This window comes from Ptychodera flava, chromosome 13 (assembly GCF_041260155.1).
Source record: "Ptychodera flava strain L36383 chromosome 13, AS_Pfla_20210202, whole genome shotgun sequence".
Classification (NCBI taxonomy): domain Eukaryota; kingdom Metazoa; phylum Hemichordata; class Enteropneusta; family Ptychoderidae; genus Ptychodera; species Ptychodera flava.
Genome location: NC_091940.1, coordinates 30,176,424 through 30,194,539, shown reverse-complemented (window position 1 = coordinate 30,194,539; position 18,116 = coordinate 30,176,424). Strand labels below are relative to the sequence as shown.

Below are 18,116 nucleotides of genomic sequence, written 5' to 3'. Positions count from 1 at the left end.
TTTGGAAGAAGGTGACCAGGAAACATGTACAAATATATCCCTTGTCTGGCCAGGCCTGTCATTTCCCCCATCTACAAGTAATTTAAGCCTTTGAATGCCAAAAATTTATTGCAACATTTTATCAATTTTATAAATTTTTCTGTAATTATTTTGATAAGTTTGGACCAAATGGACATCACATTTAATTGGCTACAGTTTTTTATCAAAATTTTGGCAGAAATCTGAAAAATAATTGACTGGGGTATATTTTTTAAGGGTGCTAAAAACTGACTTCGGCACTCAAGGGGTTAAAAAAGCAGTATTGAGCCTAAACCTATACGTAGTCTAACCTACTCAGTGTATGTTGTAGCAGGTTTACCATAGTCCATAAAAATGTTTACAGTATCTCTGTTTTCAGGGACCTACGAATGTTCAAGTCTTTTGTAGCCATGTAACATACAGAACATGCTATGCCTCTCTGGCTTTTAACCAACTTGACCTGATAGAGAGAGATGAACCTAGCAGGACAAGGGATATACATTTGTGTGAATTCATCACTTCACTGGATGGAGCACCTCTGATTCACTGTAAATTTGTACCTGGTGTTTGAGCATTTCGTCGAGTTTAGGCGCACTCATGTCTCTGGTGATGGTCTTCCTCAAATTTTTGCCCCTGTCAAAACTCTGTATGGATTGGCTAATCTGCTGGATCTGACTTACATCAGATTCCTCGAAAGCCTTGAACATGTCCTTCATGGTCATCTGTCTTGGAGGTGAACTTGAATGGGCTGTACAAGTAGAAATCAAAAGAGGTTATTATTTCAACTTAATATTATTTTTACGGTTCTCAAGACTTGGAAAAGAGAATTAATGTTAATCTGTCATATGTTTTTATTTCGTGTATAGTTTAAATGAGAACTAATTTTCTTTTGGAAGTTTTAGGAAGAAAATCTTGCTGTTTACTGCAGAAACAAGGAAAAGCTTATAAGGTAACTTGTATGTTTCATACAGACTAATTCATGAGGATCATTTAAAGCAAATTGGTTTCTTTTGTCCTATTCTTATTAGAGACGTCATGCACATCATATGAAACACACAATCACACATGATCACACACCAGCACAGTTTGTCATAGACTCTCCACAGTCGCTGTGCCTTGTGCGCGCCGCGATGGGCCTGCATTCGAAGGCTGTGCAGCTGTGAGTACGCGCTGCCAGACACAGCGACTGTCGGTTCTTGCAAGTATATGAATATTCATAAGGGTAGTGACGTCAAAAGAAAAACCTATCTAACTGGGCGGAGAGAATATATACTAGTAGCTGGTAGACCTATATACGCGGTATGTTTTTATTTTTCATTTTTAAGTTTATTTGGCTATGCTACCTGTCATTTTTGTTTTGATTAACGGATTTGTGGAGTTCTATAAAGTACCCGGATCAGGCAGAAATCCGTCGCTTGCAAGAATGTCCAGACCCTGGGATTCGCGTCGCGTCTCTGAAGGGCGCGCGCGTGTTCCAACAGGAAGAACACGAATCGCAGGGTCTCTGCCAGACTAAGTCTGGGTATACATGTACTAACAGTACATGGGGTCAGGGGTCAAAAGGGTTGGGTCACACTGATACTCAACTGAGTCAGAGGTCACCTGGGATGGGTAAAACAATATTACCGGACAGGGTCATAAGTCATCTGGGTTGTAAGTTGATACTGCAATGGGACTTACTCTTAGCCATTCTAAAAATGTTGATGGCTTCCAAAGGATAACACATGGAGTATACACTGGAAATCTTGTCACAGCATCTTTGTATGCAGTGCAAAAACGGACTCAGCATAGGCAGTCTATGCAGTGTGTCAACAACTGGACTCCATTTTGCTTTGATAATATTTGAGCAGTCTCTGTATAAGGGTCCACTTATGGATCCCAAGCGTGATAACACAGACAGCTGTTCAACTTACGCATGAGCTTGACCTGTGGCTTGGTTAATGACCCCTGTCTTGGGCTTCCTATCTGTATATCTCTGGCTGGTGATTTGGCATAGCCGCTGACACTTTTCATAGGCGATCTGGACAGATAACTTTTGTCTGGTGACGAGCTGAACTCCCCGCTAGACTCAAAGAAACCCTGCTCGGCGTCTTGTAATATTTCTATGACATCGTCATTCTGAAAGGCAAATTGATGACATGTTAATGGCAATGAACTCTGTCTAGAATGAATGTTGAAATTATTTTTGTATGCGTGGTCACTCCAAATGAGCGATTCAAAATGTTCCATTGAACAGCAAAGGTGTGTCTCTTGAAGCAATTGTGAAAAGAATATGTGCACTGTTGATTCCCTGTAAAAAGGTCCAACAGTCATCATTGGGTTTGGGCCAAACCATGCTGATGAAAGGATTACACCGTACCCTGACCCTGACACAACTAAATTTGGTAGATTCCCTATTGTTTTCTACTGCATGGCTGGAACTACATTTTTGATGACTTGTTACTCTGGTACCAAAATTTGCAAAATATATATTCTTGATTTTGAAAGAGAATGGTTTAAAGTTAGTTTGATGAAAGTTTGAGCAAAAGTTTACAGCCAAGACAGAGTCAGCCTAGATTCTCTGTTGTGCTGCTCAACGAAAAAATGCAGCCACTGACATTTTTTTCAGACAGATCACCCAAACTAAATGTCATCAAAGGCACACCGCCTATCGAATCAATCCCACAAATCAAACAAAAGATTCAATTTGTATCCTTTTGAACGATGAGTTCGAGCATAAAACCAAAACATATAAATATGTATATATTATCCGTACTACATGTATATTATTTCATGACGCCTGTACGTCTATTATCAACGTCAAGTTCTGATGACGACGAGCACACCCTCATTGACTGTGACCAACTCCTCTGCCCCTCCCCTGCCAAACACATCAGCGACTATCCGTACAGATGAATGGTTCCCACCTATTTCCAAAGAACCTCCACCATCGTATCCACAAACAACTTGAAAGGCAAGGAACATTACTAGGCTTATGAACCTGTGGACATTTTCTTGCTCGTTCTCGTTTTAAAGTTTAGCGTCAGTTGTTTTTCCCAAAGAAGGGAAAATCCTAACTTCAGTTTCTGAGCTAGATAAAATCATTGATAACATTGACATTTAACTTTTTTCAGTTTTTTTTTCTTTTCAAGACATGGATATATTTGTCTAACGCATCCATGATGAAATAAACACCACCATGCTCAAGAAAAAAACAGGTCCTGGTAACGCCAGCATGCCTTTTCAATAAAAAAGATTTCATGATATTTGCTACATTGTCTGCATGTTTTGTCTGTAGAAAACGTCAGTGGCTGCGTTTATTTTGTTGAGCGGCACAACAGAGAGTCCACGCTGACTCTATCTTGGCTGTAAGTCTTTCATTTTTGAGGGCAAACTACTTTAACCCTTTCACCCCACGTTCCCTGTATACAGGTCTAACTTTACCATAGAAAACAATGGATTTGGGACAAACCATGGTGGTGAAAGGGTTAAGTCATGACTTCAGTAGCTGGGGACAATTCAAAGCCTGGATTTACAACTGTCTCACCTGTGCACACTGCAGTGGCGTGAGCTGGCCTTTGTTTCTGGCAGATACGTTGGCTCCAGAGGCCAGCAAAAGTCTGAGCAGTGGAACCTGGTTCCACTTGGATGCTTCGTGGAGCGGAGTGTTGCCGCGCTGGTTGGTTACGTTGACGCTGGCACCACTCTAGAAAACGACAAACATCACAAAACATCAGCGAAGCATTCATAATATGTTATGATCCAGGCATGACTTATTTCATTCCATGAAAAATTGAACACAATATCATTCAAAAATTACTGTCTTAGCAAGTGTTACAGCTATATGACAAGGCATTAAGTACGAGAATCTATAGATGGTCTTTATTCTTCAAATCATTTATAAACGGCTGCTATTCCTGTTTCCAAAAACAAAATTTGGTTTTTGTCTTATGTCTCTGTGCCTCAGGAAATGCTAAAACTCACAAATGCATATTGAAACTTCAACAAGTTTGAGGCCAAAATGCTGAATTCAGGCACAAAAATATGAAAGTCTGTATAGCAAACATACACTTATGAGTCTTGGAGAGACAGTAAGACTATGAAAGTATGGATTACAAATCTATGTATGTGTAGATGACAGATATATCTAATACGCACTCAAAAGGTTTGACTTTATAGCACTTAGGTCACCTACTGGTCTGCAATTCAAGAACCATTTGATTTAAGATATGTCCGAGCATGACATGGCAATCACTTAGATGTCAAATGCAGGAAGTAAATTGACAGCCATTGAACAACACCGAGGTTGGCCTAAATGTGTATTATTTTAACAGGACAGCCGTTAGATATGATTCCCTGATGACAGATGACGTACCTTGATGAGCAACTCTGCTGGTTCCAGATGACCATTCTGACAACAGAAGTGTAATGGAGTGTTTCCCTTGGTGTCTCTTGTGTTGCACTTGGCGCCATGGTTCAACAGCAATGTCATCACCTTGTGAGGAAAACGAAAAGAACAAGTCATCGTTGATGACACAGTCCCCACTTGTTAATGGGTACTTTGATTACAAGTCCTCAGAGAGGATAGAGTCCTCTTCATTAATTAGGTCTGTGATAAAAATACTTTGATACAGATGGCACTCAATGGCCAAGAATGAGTTCCATGGTGATGAAAACATAAAACCAATGAAGGCCACCATCCTAAAGTTCATAAAATGAGTCCACTAGGAATTAATCAACAGGATGTTGCAAAACATTTTTGCATACAATTCTAACACTTGACAGATTATCATTGGTACCATATTTCATAAAGTTTGATGCAGTATTTACGACACTATGAGATCAACATCTGTATCAAGTTTCATCACATTTGACGTTGTATTAATTTGTGGCTATATCACCCTAATTAGGAAAGTTCATTACTTATGCAATTACAAATTAATTAAAATGACACTGATAAATGTCTTTTTCAATGTTAAAGCAATGTGAGCTTAACATCAGTTAACATCTGTATAAAGTTTCATGAATTTGATGCAGTACGTATTTCTTGACATATCAGCCTACTTATGAAACTTCAATAATTGACATGTTACTGCTACATGACGTGAAACAAATTGACGACATATGTATGAAATAGGTCAATGTCCTTGTACCAACTTTGAATGATACTGGTGGAAATATGTCTGAGTTATGGCTCTGTACATTTGAAAATTGTAACAAAATCACCGCCATGCAGCGATATTTGATCTTACTGTTTAAAAAATCAACATGTATATGTATGACGTAAGTCAATGTACATGTACCAACTTTGAATAAGATCAGTTGAGACTTGCCAGAGTTATGGCTCTCGACATGAACAACCATAACAAAATTGCTACCATGTGGCCATATTGGACCATCTCGTGAAACAAATAGACAAACATATGTACAAATAAGTCAATTTCCTTGTACCAACTTTGAATAAATTTGCTTGATACATGTCTGAGTTATGGTTCCGGACATGAATAAATCGGAAAAAAAATGGCCACAGGGCGGCCATATTGGATTGTATCATAAAACAAATCAATGTGCATATGTATGAAATACAGTGCGTTTCACCTAGGTACCGCAACTCAGCGTATGAGACGCACACATTTCACGTACAAAACACACGATTAGCTTGGGTATCACGATACATTTGAAAGTCACCGAGTCATTGATTAATTACAGTAAACCAGCAAGGGGCAGCCACTCTGTCTAGACAGAGAGATACACTTGATCTACAATGTGTGGCTTTTTAGTTAGTTTTTGTTGAGAATACCTTCACCTCTTGAACTCTTAGCTGAAATTGTAATTACAGTAAAAGAAACAGTTACATTGTAGATCAAGTGTAGTCAACTGTTTATCTCTCAGTCCAGGCAGCGGCTGCCCCATGCTGGTTTACTGTAATTAAGCGACGAGTCGGTGGCTTTGACATGTGTCCGTGATATCAAAGCTAATCGTGTGTTTTGTACGTGTCTGTCTCATACGCTGAGTTGCGGTACCTAGGTGAAACGCACTGTAGGTCAATGTCCTTATACAATGAATAAAATCGGTGAATAAATTAGTTGAGACATGCCCAAGTTTGGCTAAGGACACGAAAAAATTGTAACAAAATGGCTGCCATGCAGCCATATTGGATCATATCATGAAACAAATTGACATACATATGTATGACATAGGTCAATGTCCTTGTACCAACTTTGAAAAATACCGTCAATGACGCTGTACCTTCTCTAATGTGTGGCCAGGTCAGGTAATTGGTTGTTGGCATGGAGTTGTTGGTAAATAGTTGATGATGTAGGGGCATGAGGTGGGATATGGACCCAAAGAACCCAAAAGATGATTAAATACATCAATCAAAAAAATTCTAAGCTACAGTATAAACTGCCTAAAGATAGATAGTTCAATGTGGAAAAAAGTTAAACAATTCAGAAATAAGAATTAACAGTCCAAAATAGTAATGACGCACTTCCTTGCTGACCTGAGTGCATGTGAAATACACAACCTGGCATCTGTAAATTAAATGTATACCAAGTGATCATTTCCAGTCACTTTTAACTGTTTTTAATGGATTTTCCAAAGAGTCCTGTGGAAATGATGAAAAACGCCTATCTGGTCTTGTGTTTGTATAACCTCATGGCTGATAATTGTCATAGTATTGAAAAAAATTGAAAGTGAAGAAATTACTGTTTTTAATAGGCATATTTTCCTTGAAATACATGACCGTGTAAAGAATATATGCTAAAAGTGTTTAAGAGTAAATTTCTTTTCAAAAAATAATTTAATTTGTGACCAAAGGATTTTTATTCTTTGAGTTTACAAATTCAAACATTGCAATTTGTTCAATCATCTTGTGCAGTGCAAAATTTATAAAATGACTGAAAAACAAAAAAAATTGGCAGAATTACAGTCTTTGTGATGTAAAATTATGGGTTGACATCACGATAACTGTTAATCTGTTTGAAGTACTAATATATACTATAATTTAAAAAAGAAAATTCATGCAGAAACGGTAAATATATTGTCAGCAATGTAGTGTTAATTTTGACTTTACATCAAAATATGCCTTTGCTGGATACCAAATATATAGGGCGAAATATCAGCCATGTTCAGCAAAATCCACACAACAGCATCGATCCTTTTCTAATTTGATTTGATTTGCTTATGTTATCCTTGTATGACAGTCAGTACAATATGGAACTTGAACACAACACAGTGAATAAGTATGCTGTAAATGAAATGGTGTGGCTGCATCCATATGCAGCAATAGGAGTGCCTTTGTCTCTCACCCTCATTTCCAACCTGTCCCATCCCTGAAAAATAGTTTGGTCTTATATTTATAATGTTAATAATTTCTGTATTTGTTAAAAGTGCGCATCTCAAAAACTTTGGATCATAAACATTTTCATTGTTTTTTATAGCTGACCAATCAGTTAACCTGTTTATTTTGAATATTTGCGCATTTTTCCTCAGTATTTGACATTTTCTGAATACCTTCTTATTCAGTTTGTCATTTTCTAAAAGTTTAAATGCTCCATTGTGTGGTCAAGCTTTCCACAAGCATCAAATGTGGTACTTCATATAGGAGGGTCTGCCTCTAGAGGGCGGGCATCATGAACACTCCTGTGTTTGTTGGTTAATTCCTCCACGTAAACTTCTGATTGTACTGTAAACATTGAACATGGCCGACGTCCGATTTTCCTGTCTAAAACTTTCACTCATTTTCCTTCATATGACTCTGAAACTCCAGGAAACGATTGGGAAGAAAGGGTTATCTTGAAATATTGAGGTACTCGCCGATATTTTGCAAAATTAAATGAGAAAAAATGCAAGGAAAATGCCGACAGGCTTACACAATGACAGTTTTCAGACTCGGAGGCATATGATCATCTCTGCAGATTATGCAACAGGCCCAGATCACGTGAGGCCATGAGGGGATATCCACGCAACTCAGTACCAAACTAGCGCTCACAGAGTGAGCAAACACAAAGTGAGTACCCCTAACGTCAGCTCAGTAGTCTGTAATAGATTGTAGTCAACTAAGAAACCTTGAAAAAGGCTTAACACTGTGGCTATGCTGCTAAGTCCCTTTTGATTTTTGTCATAGCTCAAAATCGTTCTCCCACACCTCAACCTGAGCCATGAACACCCCCACCAGTTTATGATATGACCCATCACAATGGCATGACGTCAACGGATCTTGACAGACGGAAGTCTTGACAGACGGAAGTTCTTGACAGCAGCATATTGGTTTTCAACTCTAATACCTTCTCTGTCTATAAATAGACACGAGAAGGTAATAAAATCGGTTGAGATATGCCTGAGAGTATCATGGCTCTGTACATGAAAAAATCTTAACAAAATGACCGCAACGCAGCCATATTGGATCGTATCACAAAACAATTGACCTACATATGTATGACATAGGTCAATGTCCTTGTACCAACGTTGAATAAAATTGGTTGAAACATGTCTGAGTTATGGCTCTGTATATGAAAAAATCGTAATAAAATGGCCGCCTGGCGGCCATATTGGATCGTATCACAAAACAAATTGACGTGCATATCTATGACATAGGTCAATGTCCTTGTACCAACTTTGAATAAAATCGGTTGAAACATGTCTGATTTATGGCTCTGTACATGAAAAAATCGTAATAAAATGGCCGCCTGGCGGCCATATTGGATCGTATCACAAAACAAATTGACGTGCATATCTATGACATCGGTCAATGTCCTTGTACCAACTTTGAATAAAATCGGTTGAAACATGTCTGATTTATGGCTCTGTACATGAAAAAATCGTAATAAAATGGCCGCCTGGCGGCCATATTGGATCGTATCACAAAACAAATTGACGTGCATATCTATGACATAGGTCAATGTCCTTGTACAAACTTTGATAAAATTGGTTGAAACATGTCTGATTTATGGCTCTGTACATGAAAAAATCGTAATAAAATGGCCGCCTGGTGGCCATATTGGATCGTATCACAAAACAAATCAACGTGCATCTGTATGACATATGAAGTAATCCTTGTACCAAGTTTGAATGAAATCGCTTCTTGCATCTCTGAGATATCTGCGTGAACGGACGGACGGACGCACACACGCACGCACGCACACACGCACGCACACAGCGCACGGACATGACCAAACCTATAAGTCCCCCCGGACGGTGTCCGTGGGGACTAAAAATCAGATAAACATCAACAGATGCAGCTTGTCAATGACAAAATACAAACAATGCACGTAAAATTATCAAAGAATTCATATTGTGATCATCTGTTTCTTTGAATATTGGTTACTAGTAACTGTTTTTTTAAAGTTCCACATAATCTAACTTGTGAATCAAGACATTTTCAGTTAAAGGCAATGACAATGCTGGCTAAAAAACCAATAAATTTTGAAGTCTTTTTTAAAATACACATATCACCAAAATGTAGAAAGAAAACTCTTTAACACACACAGATATAGGACATAGTAAAACACTGGTGCCTTCATGTGTGTACCAATGTAGTCAAGATGGCACATGTAACAGTATCTTATAACATACAAAATGTACTGTAAAAGAGTTGTATGTTAACCCTTTGAGTGCTGTAATTTTTCCACACCAAAATTTTAATGCAACATTTTACCAATTTTCATGAATTTTTCAGTAATTTATTTGATAATTTTAGACCAATGGAAATCACATTTCATCGGCTACAGTTTTTTATCAAATTTTGGCAAAAATTTGAGAAAAATTGACTGAGGTGTATTTTTAAAGGCGACAACAACTGACTTTGGCACTCAAAGGGTTAAGGCATCTTTGACAAACAGATGCATGTTGGCAAAACTGCTCAATCGTTCCGAGACAACGACATCACTCCTTACATATGAACCAAAATGACACTTCATCTTTCTTTTATGAATACAAACCTTCTTAGTTCGATGTCAGTATGCCTTGTTTGTAGTCACTTATCTTTTGTGAGCAAATTTCTCGATTGTGTACATATACAAAGTGACCACAAGGATCAGGGTTTTGGATAGGGACACTTACAAAATGTGTCTGCCAAAACTCACCCCTGGTCTGTTATACTGAGCTGCTAGATGGAGCGGCGTGCACTGCTGCGTCTTGTTACGGCAGTTGACGTTGGCTCCTCTTCTGATCAGTAGACTGACCAAAGACTCGTGTCCGTGAGCTGCTGCGATGTGTACTGGTGTGAGTCCTGTGTGATTGGCTGAGTTCGAATGGATGACCTGTGTTGATGACACTGAAGTACGCTGCAAATTCAAACTATGTGTTATTAAATATTGCATCCTTGACTAAAGTATTCTTTCTTGAAGTTATGAGATTCTTCTGCGTGTTCAAAATTTGGAAATGAAAATTTGACCTTTGTATGGTGCATACCTGAAGAAAATTAAACTTGCTAGGTATTTTTAGTACATTTACAACTTTTACGTAGAATGCACTTAAGGGACAGATATTCAGACCGTAATTTTTTTTAAATTGTTTTTCGCTCTTGGAGTAAGATAAGCTATGTGGATATCAAAAATGTAATTTTTCCCTATAGAGTTACCATAGGGATGGCAGCCATTTGAATTTCAAATATCAGTTAATGTTAGGTTTTGTTTCTCTAGTACCACAATTTGAATGGTGACCCATAAGTTCTATCCTTGATTTTGAAAGAGATTGGTTTAAAGTTTCCTTTGAGTGAAAGTTTAAGTTTTCCAAGGCGGGTACTACTTTAAAACTCACCCTCTGCAATGCTTGGCATCTGTCACACTGGCACAGTGGATGGCACAGTTTGAGGCTGTCTGCGGACATTGTTTCGTCTTCGTCACTCTCACTGTCACTCAGCCAGCCCAGCTGATACCGTACAAGCTGGATGTCGTTGTCTGCAACCGCCTTCAAAAGCTTCACAATCTGTACAGAGAGAGAGAGAGTCACCGCTGGTGAATGCAAATGTTTTTATACTCCATTGAATGCTTTGGAGAACTGTAGGCCAAATTGCTGAGAGGTGGCAAATTCTCTGTTCAATCCTTACATTGCCGTGATTTGGTCAAACTCCATTTTTTTATCAATGGTAATTGTGGACATGTTTAAAGGAGAATTGGGGTCAACTGGCAAAGCAAGTGGATTTATCAGCCCATGAATGAAACAACCTTAGAAGTGGGATCAACAGTCAGACCTCAGCACACTATATCGAACAGAACAAATCTTGTTTATTTTGATACTTGCTGAGTAACATTGTAACAGATTTGCTCATTGACTTGCTTCCAGTTGCTCTAACTTGTTCACTCCCAACTCCCCGCAAAGATGTTCCCCGCTCATCGCTGGTTACGATACGTTTCAACCAAACCATGGTGGGTGAAAGGGTTAACCTTCTCAATGTTATCAGGCTCTTTTGTGAAAATGAAAGCGAATGAGACCTGACATTAAAAAACTTTACAAGTTTATATTGCCCCCTCTCAGGTCACTATGTTGTCGGCTTACGATATCATTCAAGACATTGTACAATGACTAGTGAATAAACTTCCTTAAAGTTTGATTTGTCAAAGACATAGGTCCTCATAATACTAGCACATATACAGATACATTGTTCTCCACAGCTTTGAAAAACAGAGGGGCTGTCAATTTACATAAGAATTTATAATTTGCATATTGTTTTGTTGTGAAAATGTATCTTTTTTATAGTCATTAACATATGAACAGATTACTCAAAAAAACAGAGGGATGGTCAACCCCTAAAAATCCCCTTGTGACTATTGGCATGTTGTAATCCAGCATATGCCTACATGACAAAAATAGTAGTTTTTTTCCCCTAGAATGAAACAGTCAGTGAAAACACACATCTACATGCACCATGCAGAGAGTTACCATGGAAGAGGGATGGCCGACTGGCATGTTTACACTGACCTGTTTTTCATTAGCCTGTTCAATCTCTGACATTCCGGTTTTCACAGATCTGGATGGCGATACCTGTACGTTGATTTGTTCCATGACGGATGGTTTGATCGGACTGGCCAACACAGTACTTGCTATCGGTGGACTCGAAGGCTGAGGTGAAAATAAGAAAGATATATTATCATGTATTCAAGACGTAGCTGGATTTTGGAATACAAGATTTTTAGGCATAGTTCTTTCTTGTATTTCACGTTTGTCTTCAAAATTTTAACAATATCAGTATTCATTTGTACTGTAAACCCCATTAAGGTAGAGTGCGCCTTGGGGACAGATATTCAGACCCTGAAACTTTTACAATATTCTTTTGACCTACCATATGTGGCGGCTCATTTTGAAGCTCATGGAGTAAATACAGTTTTCACCGGATTAGTTTTGTGAAATTGGGAATTTCATTTTTCTCCATAGAGATAACACAGGGATGGCGGCCATTTTGAATTTAAATGTTGGTAAATATTCGGTAATTTGTGTGTCTGGTACCAAATTTTGCACTGTGGCCCTTGATTTTTATTCTTGATCTTGAAAGTTAATGGTTGCAAGATTGCTTGAGGAAAGTTTTTGTAAAAGCTTGAGTCTTTTGTTTCGGAGGTGCGAACTATTTTAATTCATGTTCATCAAAGTGATCAATAGCAGTGAAGCAACTCTATTTGTTTCAACGTCTAAACATTCACACTTCATGAGAATATCAATTCATCATAAGTTTTCAGCAGAAGGTAACTTTTTCCATCAATAACAATTTAAATGTAGGTTTTCAAAACCAACCTGAATTCACTGAATGATGAAATTGACATTACACTTGCATGTGTTTTTAAAACCAGTCAGAACTCACTGAATGGTGACATTGACTTTACACTTACACTTGCGTGTTCTTTGTTCTTCTGCATGGCCCTCATTAACAACCTTGACACTTTCACATTGTGTGCACACAGCACTGGCGTTTCCTTCCTGCGATTCAAGGCTTCCACAGACGCATGGTGGTCCAGTAGTATCTCAACTATGCCCTCTGGAGGCAAGACAATCAAAAACATCTTTAATATGAAGGGCTTAAGCTTGCTGCTTATTAATCTGTGCTTTTCAACCTTAAAAACATACGGAAGATGTGTGCAATCGATGAAGATGATCACATGTGGATGTGCTACAAATTACAGACTTTTTGAAAAATTTTGTTGAATAAAGAAAATTACATAAATCATAAAAATTGGCATATCAATTAATTTATATAAATGTATATACTGATAGATATATACACAGATCTACATGTATGTGTGATGAGAAAACTTCGCATATGAAAAAACCCAAAGGCATCAGCTGTGCATTATATTGGCTAAGTTTGAGGGAGCAACGCACCCAAGCTTAGGGCATATACATATCTATTGTCCTTGAGATGTAAATGTTATTGTATCTCTCATGTAGTTTTGAGTTTTGAGATTCTTACCGTAGCCCCATCTTGATGCATGATGCAATGGAGTGTCACCCTGTAGGTTAGCAGCGTTGATGTCCACCGGAACGACAGCCTTGTCAAAGTACACTACAGCCTTAACGCACTGAAATGACAATCAATCAGTATAATGATTACCACAGTTGTAACATCCTGTCTAGATTTTATCTTTGCACTGTCAGATGTATCTCTTGTCGAGCTGTAATACCAGCCGATCACATAGAAATCAACTATGCAACAGTTGATACATTGTCGGAAAGGAGATCAAACGTGATCAAAACAACACCACTAGATCAGCACATACATGTACCACGCTTGAAAATAATGCGTTCTGGACAGTTTAACGCCAGGTGTGCGTGGATGCGTGGTGTTGTTTGACAACTTGTGACCTTCTAGACAATTTTTCAACTTTTGCAGAGTTGCTTACTTTTTGATTAACTGATAATACTGCCTAGACAATAATTAAGCCTGACAGTGTTGGCAACTCCTCATTTTTAGACATATGTTCGTATCAGGCATTTGTAATGTGTAATCCCAGTAGGAAAGTTAAATGATTAACAAAATGAACACAACAATATGGTATGTTGAAGGTGAAAATCTTTTCCCTCTTCTAACAAGATACATAAGCAGCGAAATTAGCCAGTGAGAATTGCTTGTAAGATATATGATCTGCTTATACTCACATCTTCATGTCCATTGGCACAACACTGGTGCAATGGAGTGTTTCCGTCATTATCGGCAAGGTTTGGATTGGCGCCATAGTCCAGTAACAGAAGCTGCAGGAAATATTGAGAGCAGTATAAGAACACACTGCGCAGTCAAAAAGTAGAGAAGCAAAGCAGTTAGGTGAGGTCCAGATCGAAGATTATACATTAACCCATGTGCCCAATGGTTTGACCCACAACTCACCGCTATCAATGGCAATTGTGGACCTGTTTACAGGTAACTGGGGGTGAACAGGTTAAACATATTGTTTGGCCAGAAAGAAAAAAAAATTATTCATCGGAATGGCAACTTCTACTTTGCCTGATTTGGAATTTTTTTTGATTTCGGCAAATTCATACTTGTATGCCAAGCTGTGGCCTGTACCGGTCCAATGGAAACAACTTACTACAGTGCCACAACCGTATCATTTGAAGCTCACTGTTTCTATTGTGGAGGACAAGAGAACCTTCTGAACGATGGGCACACAGTCCATGTAGCCGACAATGAGATGCAAATGATATGCGGTCAAGGTCTCCTCAACTAACTTTCAGCTGGTTCTTCACTTTCTACTATTTTTCTAGTATTTTTTACAAAGGCACAGACTTATTCTACCTGCAACTTAAAACTGATAGTGATTTTGTAGCTCATTCTTTACTATTTTTCATAGTTTTTGATAGCCGGTAACACACACTTCGTGTTCGTGTCGGCTACATGGACGATCTGCCGAACGATGACTATATAACTTCACACAGATCACAATACAGTGTTGTTAGACCATTGTGTAAAATGTGTCGGGACAGCGGTAAGAGGCCAAGACATGGGGCAAAAGTAAATTGAAACCAGTATGGGTTACCAATGATCAACAATAAATGTTGTTTCTATCTGTTCAGTGGAGGAAAATTCTACGTTGATGTTATGACAATGATTTCTGCACAGTACAACCAGAAAAACAACAAGAAATATTTAAACCAGAAAAACAAGAATGACAAAAGTAATTAAGGTCTAACTTTAGGTACTGGAGGTCAACTTTAGCAACATGCATAGCAGAAAAAAGCCCCTTTTAGTTTTAGTATAGACGGTCTTCCCCGATCTACTGTCTATGGTTTCAGCGGTCTGTTAATATGTAACAGTCATAAACAATGACAGGAAATGAGTCAAGATCAGTGGAGTTGGCCTGTTTCTCACTGACATGCCTCCTGCACATTTGCAGGATTTCACTTTTTCTTACCTCATTTGCACATTTTTGACACTGATGTGTTCATTTGAACAAATTCACATCTCAACCCCTGCATCTACCTGTACACCAAATACTGAGATGGTAGCTCTGGCAGTATGGGAGCCTTTGTGTGTGACGGACATACATCCGCACATACCCACAAATATACAGACATACAGACATGCAAATCAGATGCAAATGAACTGATTCAGCTTATACGATAACCTCACATTGGTATACCAAATGTGAGCTAAAAACTCAGATGCTAGGTTCTAGCAGGAGGATATTGAAGGACAATACTGAATTGTTGGATTTCAGTGATTTGCTGTGCATATCAGTTTTATTCTGAGAGCATGTTGAAATACTCAGAATATGTTGTGCAAACATCGACTGTATATGTAATTTCCTATGTTATTGTTGAGAAATATAGTGTTGAATTCAATAACCAGTATCAGTGTATCTTGTCTGAGATATTTCTGGTTAGCCTAAGAGGGGAAAAGATTATTTTGCTTTGTCTGCATCCTGGCTAAAAAGTCCGAGGGAGCGCGGTTACCTTTGGCCTAAAAAAAAATTAAACAATTTTCGCTCACCCCTCCTGAACGTTGGTCCAAAAAATCTGATGAACAAGATTTTTTTTTCTCTGGCCTTACTGCAGGATTTTTTTAACCAGGTATCATCTGTTCCTGTACGTATTGCATCATGGGATTAACATCTACGTTAAACTGACAGAAAATCTACATCGATTGAAATTTTCAACTTGGCATACTTACTGTAGCATTTTGATGTCCCTTCTGACAAGCTAGATGTAACGGTGTTGATCCGTGGTAGTCTGTTGCGTTCATGACACCGCCTCGCTTCATGAGAATCTCAATAATTTTAGCTTGTCCTACAAAAGAAACGGAATCGCATAAATGTTGAAGAGCAAAATGCCGTCAAAGGTAGTCCACACTTTGAAATTGAAATTGAAAGATTACATCAAACTTTTGACCCATCCCTTTGAAAATTAAGATTAAAAATTTGGGGTGAGCTCAAAATGTGGTAGTAAAGAAACAAATTACCTAATGTTTACTGTCACTTGGATTCACCAGATATGAACTGAAAATGCTCACGTGTTTAATTATATGTTGCAGTTATGTATAAATTTGAACCTTTGCCACATGTTTGCAACTTCATTGAAAGTGTTATGATCAACATAATGAATAATATTCACCACAGATTTATTTAAATCCAAGTATATATCCCAATCAGGAAAGTTCATTAAAATATGCAAATTAGGAATTGACTGAAATGTTCTCATTAAATATGCAAATTATGAATAGGCTGAAGTAAAAATGTTAAATGACTTTCAATAATGTCGTATCATAGTATCTTTAATGTACAAAGCAGTTTGTCAACTTTGGTCTAGTCAAGACAGATAAATATCCTTAATTAGGAAAAATCATTAAATTTGCAAAAATTTGGAATCGGCTAAAGTAAAATGCTTAAAGACTTTTAATACTGTATCATAGTATCTTTAATGTACATAGCAAGTTTTGTCAAATTTGGTCTAGTCAATACAGATAAATATCCCTAATTAGGAAAGTTCATTATATATGCAAATTAGGAATTGGCTGAAGTAAAAAAGTTTCATGACTTTTAATAATGTTGTTTTATAGTATCTTCAATATATGTTGCAAGATTCATCAACTTCGGTTAAATCAATTCAGATATATATCCCTAATTAGTGAAGTTCATTAAATATGGAAATAAGGAATCGGCTGAAGTAGAACTGCTTAATGACTTTCAACGATGTTATATCATAGTATCTTCAATGTACATAGCAAGTTTCATCAATTTTGGTAAAGTCCATTCAGATTTATATATCTAATTAGGAAAGTTTATTAAATATGCAAATAAGTATTTGGCTGAAGTGAAAATGCTTAATGACTTTCAACAATGTTATATCATAGTATCTTCAATGTACATAGCAAGTTTCATCAATTTTGGTCAAGTCAATTCAAATAAATATCCCTAATTTCAAAAGTTCATTAAACATGCAAATTAAGAGTTTGATGAAGTAAAAATGCTTAATGACTTTCAATAATGTTTAATCATAGTATCTTCAATATACATACCGAGTTTTGTCAATTTTGATCAAGTCAAATCAGATATATATCCCTAATTAGGAAAGTTCATTAAATATGCAAATTATCCGTTATCTTTTATGTCACCCCTTAATATCTTTCACAGCTGATATATCTTGGTAAGATCAACATTTGTAGCAAATCTCATCAAATTGTGTGCAGTCGTTGTCAATATATATCCATTTTTTTCTAAAATCATTAATTATGCAAATGAGCAAAAAGTAAGCAAGCCACACCTACCAAAAACTAATCAGTTCTTGCCATTTGCAAACTGAATCTATGTATCAGATTTGATTTTGATCTGATGAGCCGTTTTTGAGATATTGAGCACACAGACAGACAGACAGACAGACAGACAGACAGACAGACAGACGGACAGACAGACAGACAGACAGACAGACAGACAGACAGACAGACACAGACAGACAGACATCGCTGCGACATATGCTCACGTGTGTCAACACGTGAGCAAAAAATGGCTGCCATCACTCTGTTCACACTATACAGAAAAATACCATTTTTGATTTTCACAAAAATTAGCGAATTTATTTGCTCTTATAAGCTTCAAAATGAGCCCCCACAAGTGGTGGACCAAAAATGTATTGTTGTAAATTTTGAGAGTCCAAATATTTGTCCCGTAGGCGCATTCTACCCTAAGATAAAATTATCG

The 18,116-nt window shown here is 37.6% G+C and overlaps 1 protein-coding gene across 2 annotated transcripts in view; it reads right to left on the bottom strand.

Moving 5' to 3' along the window:
- Positions 1-18,116, bottom strand: part of LOC139148126 (ankyrin repeat domain-containing protein 27-like) — a 42,442-nt gene that overhangs the window by 5,189 nt on the left and 19,137 nt on the right. The window contains exons 14-24 of one of the 2 annotated variants that reach the window (XM_070719427.1): positions 16,094-16,209; positions 14,086-14,178; positions 13,400-13,508; positions 12,822-12,967; positions 11,920-12,060; positions 10,759-10,926; positions 10,083-10,283; positions 4,373-4,492; positions 3,545-3,703; positions 1,932-2,136; positions 579-766 (exon numbers count right to left, since the gene is read on the bottom strand). In XM_070719427.1, the coding sequence (XP_070575528.1) occupies positions 579-766; positions 1,932-2,136; positions 3,545-3,703; positions 4,373-4,492; positions 10,083-10,283; positions 10,759-10,926; positions 11,920-12,060; positions 12,822-12,967; positions 13,400-13,508; positions 14,086-14,178; positions 16,094-16,209 (1,646 nt within the window). The remainder of the gene's footprint in view (positions 1-578; positions 767-1,931; positions 2,137-3,544; positions 3,704-4,372; positions 4,493-10,082; positions 10,284-10,758; positions 10,927-11,919; positions 12,061-12,821; positions 12,968-13,399; positions 13,509-14,085; positions 14,179-16,093; positions 16,210-18,116) is intronic. The other variant, XM_070719428.1, reaches the window with a different exon arrangement.